This window comes from Grampus griseus (assembly GCF_964374135.1).
Source record: "Grampus griseus genome assembly, chromosome: 8".
Classification (NCBI taxonomy): domain Eukaryota; kingdom Metazoa; phylum Chordata; class Mammalia; order Artiodactyla; family Delphinidae; genus Grampus; species Grampus griseus.
Genome location: NC_139002.1, coordinates 20,838,693 through 20,854,358, shown reverse-complemented (window position 1 = coordinate 20,854,358; position 15,666 = coordinate 20,838,693). Strand labels below are relative to the sequence as shown.

At 43.8% G+C, this 15,666-nt stretch overlaps 1 protein-coding gene across 3 annotated transcripts in view; it reads left to right on the top strand.

Moving 5' to 3' along the window:
- DIXDC1 (DIX domain containing 1) overlaps positions 1–15,666 on the top strand; it is a 64,517-nt gene that overhangs the window by 32,141 nt on the left and 16,710 nt on the right. The window contains exons 6-17 of one of the 3 annotated variants that reach the window (XM_082659389.1): positions 2,454–2,566; positions 3,956–4,104; positions 6,778–6,867; positions 8,610–8,663; positions 10,333–10,383; positions 12,501–12,605; positions 12,976–13,029; positions 13,506–13,598; positions 13,679–13,738; positions 14,378–14,467; positions 14,814–14,975; positions 15,474–15,540. In XM_082659389.1, the coding sequence (XP_082515515.1) occupies positions 2,454–2,566; positions 3,956–4,104; positions 6,778–6,867; positions 8,610–8,663; positions 10,333–10,383; positions 12,501–12,605; positions 12,976–13,029; positions 13,506–13,598; positions 13,679–13,738; positions 14,378–14,467; positions 14,814–14,975; positions 15,474–15,540 (1,088 nt within the window). The remainder of the gene's footprint in view (positions 1–2,453; positions 2,567–3,955; positions 4,105–6,777; positions 6,868–8,609; positions 8,664–10,332; positions 10,384–12,500; positions 12,606–12,975; positions 13,030–13,505; positions 13,599–13,678; positions 13,739–14,377; positions 14,468–14,813; positions 14,976–15,473; positions 15,541–15,666) is intronic. The other 2 variants (XM_082659391.1, XM_082659390.1) reach the window with 2 other exon arrangements.

Below are 15,666 nucleotides of genomic sequence, written 5' to 3'. Positions count from 1 at the left end.
TTAGGAAGCTGCAACCAGCATAGGGGAAGGAGTGGACCTTGACCCTGTCTGGTCTCTACAGAAGGAAGCACTTCAGGACGGAACAGAACTCATATTGCCCAGCACCCGTTTTTTTAAAAAAAATTGATTTGACTCTAATTTGAAGGTAGCTTTTCTGGGAGATTGTTTGTCTGATAAGATTGGAGAGATGTTAGACCTGTGGGAATTAATATTGTAATCACTTGTTCCTTGACAGGATTATGATGGCAAGTAGGAAATTACTTGTTTATAAAATAGGGTTTTAAAGCTAATCAGGGAGAGCCTACATCATATAATTAATTAGCATTAAAATACTTTTGTCTGACTTGAGGCAGAGGATTTAGTGTACCATCCTCATCCGTGAGGTTCGTCTCGGGGAGGCGGCAAGATGCCTGCTCTGACACGTGCCTCAGGATTTTTCTTCCTCAGATCCTTTACCTTTTGACTTGGCCAGTTAGTTTCATGGTTTTACCTCTCCGTGGCCTCACACACTGGCAGCCCCAATTCAAGAAAGAGAAATGTTGTTTTCCTTTGGCTGCTCTGCCACTCCCCCAGTGGGGTTGGATATGCAGACATCCGCCTCTTTCTGCCCTTATATGGGAGACAGCTCACTTAGGAGGGAGCCAGTGGAGCTGAGCATGCGTCTCTGCTTTTAGGAAAGCATTTTTCCGCCTGCATCCTAGGTTCACACCACCCCGCCCCCGCCTCCCTTCGTCTCACACATACCCACATTTAGTGGTCCAGCTAAATGCAGGCAAGGGAACATGTCAGCCATAACACCTTGTCAGCTGAGAAAGTGTTGTCTTATCATCTCTCAAAGAGGAGCAGCTGGTGCAGACCTCTTTCTGCACTTGGACCCCCATTTCTATAAGAAGGTGGATGCTGAGGCCTGAAGTGTCATAAATCTGTTCTTCTTATGAATGACATAGTACCCTTAGACTAATGCTTTTCCAGCAACTAATGCATGTTGGCCTGGAAGTCAGATTGCCTAAGTGGTGAAAGATGGATAAGAGAGTTCTGTAAAGCAATTACCTTTTCTGAATACCACTTCTTGCCTCTCTCCACCCATCTTGCCTGTTTGGGTTGTAGATCTATAGATATGATTAAGTGACTTTTTTTAATTTGAAGAAGCAAAAAACTAATTTTTTTTCTGTGGTTCTAATAAGGATGAGGATGTGTTACTGGTTGAGGTCATTCCCACCAAAGCCCAAAACTCTGGACAACGAGGAGGTTGAGACACTAGTCCTCAGGCTGCTTCAGAGATTTTTGAAATTTCTTGCTAACTCCAGTGTGCTTGGCTCTTATTTTTAGTGGTTTCTAGGAAGATGAAATGTTAACTCCTGATCGTGGCTGGGAGGATTAGCCTGGGAGACTTCAGGGGCACATTAAGTGGGTCAATGAATCCAAGACACTTTCACTGTTGTCTGGGTGATGGATTTGGAAAGAATTCCTGAGAGGGGGCTGGGTCTGCAGACCCCACAACCCCTGAGATTGTTTCAGTGCTGATGTTCTCAAGGTGTGGTGCAAAGAAAGATGGCTCTTCAGATGGAAGCATCAGCCACATTCCCATCGTGTCCTGTAGATTTGCTTCTGGGGATTTAAAATTCTGCTTCCCTAAAAATGCAAACAGTTCCTTCCAAGGCTAGTAGTCATACTAGAATTTAAGAATTGTTGCAAGGTTTCTGATGACAATTTGAAAATAGTGTGGCAGAGATATGAATAACTCCTTGATGGCAGTAAATCAAGTAAACCTTTACCATCCCCTAGCAGGTCTTTTCCCCTTTTGACGTATCATCCTTTTCTGTATCATGTCCTAGCTTTGTTGATATGTCACTGCTCCTTTGCCCAGCCTGGCACTGTCCGCACTCCAGCAGTTTCTCCCCTCTGAGGCACCCTCCACACCATCCCCTACTTTGGGATCAGCCCAGAGCTGATCTGCCGTGATTACTCTGCTGGTATTGCATGTGTCAGTGAAAGATCAACGTATTGGAAATAGATTTTCCTTCCAGCTCCCAAAGCTACTAAAACACATACTACATCAGCCCCTGAACTTGGGCCCAGGGATGATGGTGGAGGAGGTGGTGGTTAAGTAAAAAACAAAAACAAAAAGCCAAACCAAACAAAATTAGAGTTCTTTAAAATGCTAGATTATCCATCCTTCTGGTAAATCCCTTCTCAGTGAGCTAGGCTTAAAGGCAGCCTTGTTGTGGAAAAGACTTCCTGGGACTGGGTCATTCATTCATTCAATATTCATTTCATTCATTTAACAAGCTCATCATTCATTCAACAAACATTTGTTCTTGCTGTGGGCCAGGCACTGTGTCAGGCAGTAGGAGTTAGATGAATAAGAACACGTTTCTGGGATAAATTAGGAAAGCTGGCTTCTAAACAACGGTTCGCAGTAATTGTTTCTCTTTCTTTTCCTTTGGTCACAGCCTGACTTCCCCCAGTCCTATCCACAGTGCAAAGAGCGACTCTATTATAACCCAGTTGGAGGAGAAGGCAGATTTCGTGATTATTCCCTCTGAAGGAATAGAGAACAAAACAGGTACTATTTCTCAGCCTGCCTGGGTTGGCTCAAGGAACAGCTTCAAGAGTCTGGGGGTCCTGACTGTCTCCTTGGCCTTCTCCCTCCATATTCTGTGCATGCAGGGTCCACTCTAGAGAGCTCTAATGCTTTGTAGCCAGTGAATGTTGTATCCTCTCATAGATTGTCACTTCTGATGTCCTAGCTGTCAAATATCCTGCAGCCGTGTAGACAGACTGTTCATTAGCTGGCTGCCTATGAGTTAGGAGATGACTTTGAAACAGGCAGAAGCCTACTCAAGTTAACAGTTTTTATTATTTCTGAGTTATGCAAATAACTTCAGTGCTTCTCTAACTTAAATTGGGGCCAGGAATATATAGTAGGAGGTGAGGCATCTGTGAGAACATACAGCACAGAGCAGGTCTGCATCATGTTTGGTATAAAGGCTAAAGAAAGACCACAGAGTTCCCTTTGTGTAGACTTCTTCCTCTGTCTCAGTCGATCTTTTTCTTACATTAAACAGAGAGGAAAGCATGGAAGAAGCAAAGCACAAGACTTAGAGTTTTATTTGCCTGTAAGGAGTATAATGAAACTGAAGCCCTCTGAAGGAAAACTGGAATTAAATTCTTCCTTATTCCATTTCCCATCTAGCCCTGGTGTTAGTACTAAAAAGTCAGTCTTGTTCCTGAGTCAGAAATTCCTGGCACCCTGGGGAGGGAGAGGGAGGCCTTTACAGAGTGCTGGCTCTGAACCAGCTACCACGGGCCCTGCACATAGGTTACCTCATTTAGTCGCACAACAACCCAGAGGGATTATACTTATCATATTCATTCTTATGAATGAAATCAGAGCAAAGAGACTGTAAAGATAGGGAAATAAAACCAGAGAGAGAGATGAAACACTTTGTACAAGTATGGTTTGTTTCCTTTGTGACTCACACAATGTTATACGTGAAAGGGGTTCAGTCATAACAGAACGGTCAAAGGAATTTGAGTTGAGGTCTTCCCTCTGAAGCTCCAGAGCAACCAACAGGAATTTTGTTTTCATTGCCTCTGACAGCTTCCCCCTTTGTAGCTGGCAGGATCAAGCTCTAGGAATGCCAATTCTAGAGAATTAAGAGTAAAATCTGTCCCATACCAAGATTCCCAGGGAGCCTTATTGCTTCCTGAAGGTTTGAAAGAGGGTGGATCTCCCCAACAGAATAAGCGTCACTCCCGTGAGCCTGGAGTCAGTCAATGGCCAGTTCCTTCTGTCTCACAACCCCACCTGGTGGAGAGTCCAGTCTGTGCCGTGAGAGAAGGTTCAGCAGGCAGGTGACCTGGCCCCGTGAACACGCAGGTCTGTAACTGCTTTCTGCCTGCAGCTCAGTTTTCTTCAACATGAACTGTACTCCCTCCTTTCCTCTTGTAGAGGAGACAGACTCTCCATTGTCCCGGGACTGGAGACCAGGCAGCCCCCGGCCCTATCTGGAGACTTCATGGGAAGAACAGCTGTTGGAACAACAAGAACATTTGGAAAAAGAAATGGAGGAAGCCAAGAAAATGATATCAGGATTACAGGTAGCTCTTTCCCTCGTAGTTTGTCTTTGGTGCACCAATTTTTTCCTTTTTTTTTTCTTGGCGGGGCTGCATGGCTTGTGGGATCTTAGTTCCCCAACCAGGAATTGAACCCCGGCAATGGCAGTGAAAGCGCCAAATCCTAACCGCTGGACCACCAGGGAATTCCCACACCGATTGTTTATTATTTCTAAGTCACTAGGATCAGCTGAAAGTAAACTGACTCAGTTATGTATGAGGTCAGAATTGGGGAGTTTACATAGAGGGAGTAGTGCAGGAAGAGCAGAAAATCCCTTACAAGTGAGTATGCTTAAATGGGCCTCACGGACTCTTGCTGACAGCACAGCTGTTAGGAGTTCTGCAAGCATGGGAGCCATATCCACCATTACCAAACATCTACTCTGGCTCTCTGCTTTGTGGGTGGGTTTCTCCCCTGTCTGCAGCCACAGACCTGCAATGGCAGCTTTCACCGAAGAATGGCATTGTGAAGAGTCAGGATTTTCTCCTAGGAATTCACCATCAGGAAGGCTGTAAATGCCAGTAATGCTGCAGGTCTCTGCCTGGTCTAGCTAAGGGATTTAGCTCACTCTTAGTGCATTTGTAAGTGGTCGCCAAGGCATAATGATCAGGTAGAAGAGCAACAAAGCCCTTCAGTTTTTCCTATACCTTCTGTGCCAGCAAATCTCCCCCAGAGGCCAACTGACCCACTTGACTTAGTTCCTACCCTGAATGACCCCCCTCAATCCTCCGTCTTTGTGTGTCTGTCCGTGTTTGGGGGAGCCCTTATAGTGTTCTGATGACCCTGAAATTGCCTAGGAATATTCCTTTCTGTTTGTGCTGGGAACTGCACTGCTTCTGAATTGTCAAATATTTATGGACACGTAAACAAAGCCCACATTATGTGAGTGGCTCTGGCAGCCTGCAGGCGGTGGAGGGCGTACTCCCAGCCAGCCAGCAACAGGGTGGGGACACAAAGCGTTCCTAAAGAAAAAGGGAGATTCGTGCAGTGGTAACATAATTTGCATAATGTATGCCCCAGGAACCGAGAGGGGTTGGAGGAACGTTTACTGCCTAAACATTCCCAAGGAGGTTGTTGCTCTTCCCTCATTTGCTCTGTATTTTTAAATGTCTGCCTTTTAGTTCCCTTCTCTGTCCCTCCAATAAGGAATGGTTTAGTTAATGGAATGGGTTTTTTTGTGCTGTCCTTTAATAGGAAGGATTAAAGCATGGAGACTTTTGGGATTGTACTCAACCAGGTTTTTCCCAGGATAATTTCATTGTATGAACATAGATATCCATCAATTTGGTTTTCAGTTTGGTTTGCATTTTTCAATCTGGGAGAAATCCCATAGCGGATTAGACAGAAAAAGAAGAGAATCAACAGGCAGAAAGTCAGCATCCTAATATTCCCTGCAAACAGAGGAGTTTTAATTCACAGCCGCAGGATCACAATGAGAATTCAGTTCCATTACAGAATACAATGGGGCTCACAGCATCCACTGGGCTTCTTAACTCTTTCAGTGATGAACAAGTTGCATACTGAGCCACGTCCAGGATTTCTGACTTTTTAGTGTACGTTATTAGAGCTGGGTGAACACTTTGACCCTAGAGTCCGTATTTCTGTAGTGTCGTTCTCCCCAGGTCCCTGCCACAACTCCATGGGATAACCAAATTCATTTGCTTGGCTAAAACTGTATTATTAATTAGTACTTGGTAGACTTGGTAGTGGCTGGATCTTAAAATGATTTTATATACCAACATTTATGATGTAATTTATGTTATATTTATTGAAACAAGGTTTAACCTCTGTATCTCTTCTCTTTGGATTGGATTGAGAAAAAAATCTTGATACAAAATGGTGCTAGATTTTTAAATCTTTCACTGAGCCCGTAGGTCTTGTACCTACCTGCAGGGGTAGATCCAAGTTTTGGGGGTCCTAAAGCATACCATTTGCGGGGGGGCTTCTTTAAGAATTAAGATTACAGATTATTACTACAATGTTAGCTATAGGACCCTGGGAGGGGCAGGACTGGGAAGGCGCCCTGAGGTTTGAGCTTCCTTAGCCTCAGGGTAAATCTGCATCACCCGACACCCCACCGCCAATATTCTAATGAAAACAAAGCCTGGTGTGAAGCCTTGAAATAAATACGGACACCTTTCCGCAAATACGTTTTCCTTCTTATTCTATCCAGGTTGCCCTAGGGAGCAAAAATGAAGAATTTTTAAATGAAACAAGAATCAAACAAACCCAAGTCCAAGCTCTAAATGTATTCCAAATAATTCCTTATAATAAACTTTTCTATGCCAGGATAATTCTACACTGTTTCTAGTTCACTTTCCAGCTGGTAAAATTCAGTTTAAACAGCTCTGGTTTGAAATGTCACTTTTGAAAGGAAAGTTTATTTTTAGAATTTTTTTCTGGGGCCAAGGAGCCTTGGAGCAGAGGATTCAGGTGTATCCAGAGAGGTGAAAGAGGCCTGGAGCACCGGCCGGACAAAAGCACTCCAGACAGATTCAGGATGAGCAGTTGGAGGTATCTAAGGGTCCACAGTTACCAGGGAGATTTCTAGAGGAAGCCCAGTGGTAGTTTCATTTTGGGATGAGCTTACCAAGGCCAACTCTAGACTCCATCATCTGATGGGAGTTAAGTTTCTTTCTGCCTTTGTGGTTGTCCAGGCCTTACTGCTCAGTGGATCCTTACCCGAAGATGAACAGGAGAGGCCCTTGGCCCTCTGTGAACCAGGAGTCAATCCCGAGGAACAATTGGTGAGCTCCTTCTTTTGTGACTGGACACTGAATAATCTGCTTTGAGTGTTTGATTTATTTTTAGCATTGGACACTCATCTGTGCCCTCTTAAAATGCTCCCTTCCCTGACTTCCACTATTCTGGTTTTCCTCATATATGTTTGACTACTACTTCCTTTCTCCCGCAAATATTTATTGTGTGCTGACTATGTCCCAGACACTGTTTCAAAGAGCCAGAGACACCTGAAGGACAGATCAGACCTCAGGCCCTCTCCTTGTGGAGTCTACATTCAGGTCCCTGTCGACTGATAAAAAATGCACAACCTAAAAGTCAAGGCTTATGTGTCATTCGGTGATGACTTAAGGACAAAACTGAGGACTTAAGCCCAGGACACAGCATCTCAGATAACTCTGAGAGACTGCTCCGAAAAGGAAGGGGGGAAGCCAGGATATATAGGAGTTTTTGCAACAAAAACAGGTAGTCAGAACATCAAAAGATTACTCTTAATAAAAGAAAACCAGGTATTTCAAGGAATTTCGTGCTTTTCTATGTATGGGAAGATGCAAGAGTCTGGGCTCACTGAAGTCGTTCCTTTGAAGTGCACCTCAGCTATCTGGGACCAGGATCCTGTGCTTTCTCATCCTGAGTCTCCTCAGAGGTGGTTGCAGCAGTTGACTGCTAGAGGCGGGCATTCTTTGTGTCCACCCTGAATTCTCTCAGGGCTCACCGCCCAGGCCGTTGTCCTGCGGTGGCTTGATGGCTGTCTTTATTGACTTGGCAGGTGGCATTCTTAGTTCACATCCCCTTTGAAGCTTCTCTTTTTCTGCCTGTGCCTTAAATGTTGCTGCTCCTCAGGGTTCCACTCTGGGCCCTCTTCTATCTTGTCCATTCACCTAGGTAATACCTGCTGCCATGGCTTCACGTGCTTCCCACCTGTCTCATATGTTGCCTCTCAAATATTTATTTCTAGCCTAGCTCTCTCCATGGAGTTCTACATTTATAAATGTAACATGCACCTGCCTGTTGATTATCTCCACTATGTGCCCCATAAGCATCTCAATTTCAATGAGTCCTAAATTAAATACCTTTCTCTTCCTTCTCTCCCCATCCCCTAAACTACTTGTCTTTCAGGTTTCTGTTCTTTATCGCTATCCATCTATCCAAATACGCCAAACAAATCTGAATCTCGTCCTAGAATCCTTTGCGGCCCTTCCCTCTATATCCAGTTAGCCACCAAGTTTTTCAGTATACTTTTTAAATATCTTCATCCAGTTTTCTCCATCCTCACAGCTACTACTTTAATTTCAGGCCTCCATCCAGTATTCTGGTGGCCTTCTAACTGTTTTTCCTGATTCCTGTCCTGTCCTCCTCTAATTCATTTTCCATAAGACAGCAAGAATAATTTGACTTCAAAGCAGATTTTATTTTGTCATCCCTTTGCCTAAAACTTTTCATCAGTTCCCCATTGCCCTTCATCATCCTGCTCCGTTTTCCTCTCGAGCCCCATCTCTTGTCATTTCTCTTTCCACTTGCCCAGCCCCTGCACACAACACACACATATTCATTCTAAACTTTATCCACATTCATCTACTCGCACCACCCCTGCCATATGCATCACTGGAGGGCAGGGACTGTTTCCTGTTCTTTGCAGCCACTGTACAGGGCTAGCATCTAGTAACTGCTCAGTAAATAGTTGTTGAATGAATGCCCTCTGAATTTTACAGCATAGGTACATAACCATCTCTTTTTGCCTTACATTCAGATTATAATCCAAAGTCGTCTGGATCAGAGTATGGAGGAGAATCAGGACCTAAAGGTATGTCAGGAAATGTACACTTTGCCCTTTAAAAAAAATTTACGGGACTATTACACACCAACTTCAGGACAGTAATGGGGAGCAGGGAAGGATTCAGACTCAAGACTTTGGCTGTATCTGTATTATGTCTTTAATTGAGAGAGAGATATGTCCTAAATATAGCAAAAAGGTGATACCTTTTTAACCTCAGTGGTTAGTAATAGGTATCTATGTCATTATTGCTTATACCTTTCTGTATATTTGAAATGTTTCATATTGTTTATCTTTTTAATTAAAATAAACAGTGGATCTAATATCAATATGGTCGTTTTTTAAATAATTGACATAACATTATATTAGTTTCAGGTATACAGCATATGTATATATTGTGAAATAATCACAATAAGCCTAGTTAACATCTGTTACCATACATAGTTACAGATTTTTTTCTTGCGATTAGAACTTTTTTAAATTAATTAATTAATTAATTTTAAATTTTTGGCTGTGTTGGTTCTTCATTGCTGTGCGTCGGCTTTTCTCTAGTTGTGGCGAGCGGGGGCTACTCTTCGTTGCGGTGCGTGGGCTTCTCATTGCGGTGGCTTCTCTTGTTGAGGAGCACGGGCTCTAGGCGTGCGGGCTTCAGTAGTTGTGGAGTGTGGGCTCAGTAGTTGTGCCTTGCGGGCTCTAGAGCACAGGCTCAGTAGTTGAGGCACACGGGCTTAGTTGCTCCGTGGAATGTGGGACCTTCCCGGATCACGGCTCGAACCTGTTTCCCCTGCATTGGCAGGCGGATTCTTAACCACTGTGCCACTAGGGAAGACCCCTAGTATGGTGTTTTTTAATGAACACTTTCCAAAATTCTTTTAGTTCAGTGGGTCTTAGCTTTTTTGAGACCATAAGTATATGACTACAGCCATTAACCCTCTCCCCAGAAATTTGCATGAAAGCGCACGCACCCACTCACTGACTTGAATTTTGATTGGAGTAACTTTGGAGCCCATCTGTGGAGTCCAGGTCAAGAATCCCCATTTTAGATATGTTAATCCCAAACTCTTGATGGGGTGCAATAGGAAAAGAAGAGAGTACAGTCTGAGTTGTGGGTGTTCCTCTCCTATAATCTCTGTCCTAGTAACAATCATAATCTGTTGTAAGGGAAGGTTAACTATTTTATTATTGGGCTAAATGTGTTTTTGTTTGGTCCATAAAGAACAATACACTCTTCGAGAACAGAAGCACTCTAATCCTTTCTGAACATTAAAAATGAAGATAATTATTTCATGAAATTGGGGGAGCCATATTAAGATATGATCATATATTTCAGTGAGAGGGATTTAGATTGTTATGATTTATGATTAAGTTTCCCTGTTGGCGAGGATTGCTAAATGTAGGAGTGAGAGCCTATGGGAATGTATGGTATCTTATTTCTTGGCAAGAAAGAGCATGGGCAGTTGAGCCTGGACAACTGGACAGCTGAGCCTGGGTGCCACAGGGAAGAATGGAACGGGTCCTGTTTGTTTCTGTGGGTCAGCCTTTACTGTTTACTAGAAGGCAGAGCTGCCTTCTGCCTCGGTGGAAGGTTGATTTTTCTTGGAATGGTTATCTGAGTTTTGTGTTCTTACTGACGGAATGAGGTAATGCTTCTGAAGCAACCCAGATGCTACCATCTGATCTAACTATATTTGGTTTGCAGAAGGAGCTGCTGAAGTATAAACAAGAAGGCAGAAACTTACAGGGGATAAAGGTAAAAAAAAAGACATATAACTCTTTAAATAAACTCTTTACAAAGTAAAGCAGTCTGTGGATAAGAGTGGGTACTTGGGGGCTAGCTGGGTCCTATAGTCTTTTCTTGTGTACATCTGATGGGGCCTTTCACAGGCTCCGTGCTACTAGTAAAGAGAGGGCTCTGTGGATGGGAAGTGAGACAGGTGGAGGAATATACCTCTTTTGCTGAGGCTTATTTCTGGTGGTTATGACTCATGGTGCTGTCACTTCCCTCTGCCACCTTGATTGTTTCTATGTGTAAAAATAATCAGTTATTACAGTTTTCTTCAGTTACAGTTTTTTGTCAGTTTTCTTCAGTTCTAAGAAGAATATACTCTTAGAAATTGTAATTTACTTAGGTTTTGTATAGTTAACATTTTGTATACTCTTAGAAATTGTAATTTACTTAGGTTTTGAATAGTTAACATTCAAATGGTTTGAAGTTAAAAGGGTACAAAAGGATAATCCTTCCGGCCCTGTCCTCCCAGTCACCTAGTTCTCTTTCCTGGAGGCAACTTATCAGTTAGCACCAAATATGTATGTATGTGATTTTTCCCCAAATAATTACATATTATAAATACAGTTTGATACGTTGCTTTTTTCACTTAGCAATGTATCTTAGAGATAATTCTATTTCAGTACATAAAGACCTTAGTATTCCAGTATGTGTATATCAGATAATTCATTTAATCAGTTCCTACTGATAGTCTTCTGGGTTATTTCCAGTCTTTTGCTAATACAAACAGTGATCTAGCTAATAATCTTGCTTATATGTTATTTCACCCAAGTAGGAGTATATGTGCTGAATGAATACCTGGAAGTGGAAAAAGATGTTCTCAATCTGCTGCTTTTCCCTCTCCTCTTCCCGATACTCCCATTCATGGGCTAGACTAGGGTATAACTCAGCATCGTTTTCCAGAGTATATTCTGTAGCCTTAGTCCTTTGAGATACTCCAGAAAACAGCATGTTTCATGCTCAAATAAGAAGCAGTGCTCTACAGGCTTGAAGAGTCACAACGAATAATAGCATATTAAAGGACCAGAGAAGGTCTGTCCTAAAGAGTTTGGCCTAAAAAAAGTTAGACTATTAACCACAGAAGTGCTTTTTCCCCCATGTAACACTTATTAACATCCCATGGAGCACACTTTGGGAAACATTCCTCTGCACCACTGGTGCCAAGGGCATCTTAGACCATCTTGCCCTGTACTGTCATGGCAAGACAGCATATTTAAGAGTGGGCTCCCACATTTTCCAGAGCCTACACCGTTTCTCTGCAGTCTGTAAAGAGAGAAAAATCAGGGCAAATCCCCTGTGATGCAGCTCCAGCCCATTAGTTCCATTTGAAGTCACCACGGTTGGAGGATTGTGTCATAGCTGATCCTTTTAAATAAGTATGTACAACCCACCTTGTCTGAGGCCTGGTGGAAACCAAGATGGTCCAAGCTAAGAGAAAGACAGCCTAAAGCTTGTAGGATCCTATGACACTGGGAAGAGGAAGCATCAGTCTAAGAACATTTCTGAACATGGAAATAGAACCCCAGTCCTGGTCCACACTAAGCACTGGAAGGCAGTGGAAGCAGGGCAGCAGCAGGGCTGTAGAAGGCAGGGTGGCAGTGATTCCAGGGCTCCTATATGAAAAGGGTGTCAGACAGTGATAGGGCCCAGCCCTCTAGGGCAAAAGAGCTCATCTAGATTGAGTATTTATAGGCCCAAGATACAGAGAAGAAAGCCAGGGAGGTAGGAGGGAGAGTGCATTGTCCAAGGTCACTGTCACGTAAGCAAGTGGTAGATGTGTAATTTGAGACTAGGTCTGTCTGATCCCAAAGACCACTTATTCTTCCTCTAGGCCATCATGCTGTCAGCAATGCAGTGGAAAGTAGGGGCAAGTAATGGATGGAGGAAAAAATCAGGTTTCCATCAGCTTGGTAGGACAATGGACATGATTTTCCTTTAGATTCTAGTGTCCTGGAAGGGAACTGAAAAATTTCTGCTCATCTCCTTGTGGCAAGACCCTGTACCCTTTTTGTCTCCCAGTTTAGTGATAACTGGCCGATTGATGAGTTGGGACCACAGTAGTGAGTGTGCTTTCTCCCCAGGATGCCTTGCAGCAGAGGCTGACTCAGCAGGACACGTCTGTCCTTCAGCTCAAACAAGAACTACTGAGGGCAAATATGGACAAAGATGAGCTGCACAACCAGAACGTGAGTTGAAAGAGTGAACTTGGACTTCACTGAGCCCCAGGTAGCAAAGTAGGATACAGTATAAAGTCCGTTTAGATCTATTCCCCATCAGACTCCTCTCTGTTCCTAGGTGAAAGCCCATTGCCACACTGGCCTCGAGCCCTTCAACTTTGAGGGCACTGAGACACTGAGGCTGCATTGTGGTTCTATAGTCTGATTATCTCACTGAAGATGTGGAGAGCGGCTGTGTGTTTTTTTACCATAGTCATGCCCTCTCTGTGCTGTATGCTGTAACTGCCAACATCAACTCCAGTTACTAAGTAGCTGGTTTCCTACTGGATTGGCAGACAATACTTCCACACCAAAGAATGCTTTCTTATTCTTCTTGCAGGTTGATCTGCAGAGGAAGCTAGATGAGAGGAATCGGCTCTTGGGAGAATATAAAGTAAGAATGTATATCAGTTTGGAAATTATTTCCATCTGACCTTTGGTGAACAGCCTGTTGTTGCTGTTGTTCAAACAGCACTTAAGTACTCTGTTCTCATTCTTGCTTTCTGCAAGGAAATCCTTTTCTGAGTTCCTTTGATCCACTAACCCTGAAGGTAGATAGCATGGCTAGGAGCAAGAACACAGAACTAGGAGTCTGGAAACTTCACTTCAGTCTTAACCTTTGCCTCTAGCTAGCATGGATGGCATGCAGTGGTCCTCCTGCTAATGGTAGTTCCCATCCTCCTTCCCTTTCCCAGAATCCTTTGCTCCATGTGAGGCTCCCATGGTATATAACGTCTTCCCGTGCAGCTTGAGGAAAGGGCTGTTCCCTCTGAGGCTCTGCTTTCCTCAGGTGGAAACTGCATCACAGCAGGTGAAGTGTTGGACGTCCTTGGCTTTGCCGTGCATCTGAAGGCTGTGTCTCTGTTGCAGAAAGAACTGGGGCAGAAGGACCGCCTCCTGAAGCAGTACCAGGCCAAGTTGGAGGAAGCACTTCGGAAACTCTCTGAGGCCAGTTACCAGCAGGTGGGGACACGTTCCGCCACGGACTTTCCTGCCCCTCTGACCTGAACAAGTCCTTTTCTGATGGAGTGTCTGATTTGCAGGTGGATCTGGAACACAAAGACGTCCTTCTGGCTCACTGTATGAAAAGAGAGGCAGAGGAGGTAACCTACCACTCGGGGTCTACCTCCCATGTTTACAAGGGCAGAGAGGGAGATTCTGTTATCGACTCAGGGCTGAACCAACACCACAGGTCAGTTTGTCAGGAGGAGATTTGGCGAGGCACTTACAACTGCGGGTTCTGGGATAAGAAAGTCTGGTTTCAAATTCCAGCTTTATTACTTTCTTACCATTGTGTACCTTCATTTGCTTCACTTTTGAACCTCAGAAATAACGTTCATCTGGAAAATGACAGTGGCCTTCTCTGACATTATGACGTGTACATAAGATAACCCATTAAGTTACTAGACACAGTCCTGGTAGATCCACCTGGCACAGAGTTAGGCTCAAAAAATACTAGTCATTGTTCTTTTTTTTTTCTATTACTGAAGCAAAGGCAGGAGATCCCTCCAGGGGCCAGGCAGAGGCTAGGTTGGGGCCTCCAGGCGAGGTTTTCATTTTGTTCACTCTGCATTCAGCGGTGCCTTCTGAGTGTCAAGTATTGGTGATATAGCAGTGAACAAAAGGGAAAAAAATTTCTGCACTGTGTCAGGAGGTGACCAGTGTAAAGAGGAAAAATAAGGTGGGACATCTTACTTTGGAATTCTCCATTATAGAAGCATCATTTCTTCTTGCCGCTATAGGTGACCCACTGCAGCAGTCACAACCCTCAAAGCAATGGTTTTCTCCTTCCAGTGGCAGGAAAAGGAGCTGCTTCAGTCACTCACAGAGGGGTAGGTGCTTAGGATTTGAGTACAGACTTGCCACTTCCAGCCAAAACCAGAAGAGTAGCCTAGCCATCGCCAGTGGAGTAGGCCTTTCATATCCCCATTCCCCAATTCTTGCATCTGTTGGGTGTGTAAAGTTGTGAGGCACTTGCTATCCAAAATTAAGAATTAGTGGACAAACAGTGGGCTTGTATCTGTGGAGGAAAATTTTCTACAGTTTACACCTCCTCCCTCAAAAATAAAAGATCTCTTCTGGAAACCTCTCACCTGTATCTTCTTAAGCCCAGCAGTTGGGATGTGGTTAATAACATGGCAGCGTGCCGTGCCAGCAGCATCACATTTTTGCCCACAGAGCAGTGACCTGCAGCTTGTTCGGGATGCCCTCCGCAGCCTGCGCAATAGCTTCAGTGGCCACGACCCTCAGCACCACACCATCGACAGCTTGGAGCAGGGCATCTCCAGCCTCATGGAGCGCCTGCACGCCATGGAGACCCAGAGGAAACAGGACAGAAGGGTAACCCTCTTTCGGTGGTGTTTCTCTTATTCCCCCAAAGAAGCTTGGTCTTATCAATTTTAATGTAGATGAAGGCAGTGCTAAGATATACAGTTGCTTTTCTCTTTGGTTTTCCTCTCTGGGGAGCTGACTGTTCATCATGATATGACAGTCCAGGGAGGGAGTTCACGGGTAACTCTTGCTCTTGGCAACTGTGTAACTGTCTAAGGAACTGTGGTTCTTGACCCACAGGTGTCCCTTTACTGCCTATTCTCTGTCCTCTTCCCCCCGAATGAACTTGGCATTATATATGGGAAATAAATGGGGAAAACATTGGAAACTAAAAAGCTTTTTATAAATGTACATTTTTATTGTTAGAATAAACATGTCTAATTTTATATACTATGGAAAAAGATGTGGTAGAAAAGTATATATTTTAAGTACACTTTTAGGATTTAAGTTTCTTGGTTGAATTCTCCCATTAATTATAACTCTCGTGATTTTTGTGTGGCTCCCCAGGTTCGGGGCAAGTCACCCAGAACTCAAGCAGGTAGTGAATACCGGGAGTCCTGGCCCCCTAATTCAAGTAAGTACTCATTATTGCTTAGTAAGGACTCCTAGCATATTAGATCAGAAACTTAGTATTTATTATGCTACTGATATTTTGGGGATAGAGTTTTTCTTGTAGTACTTCACTCTTGTAATATGTTGT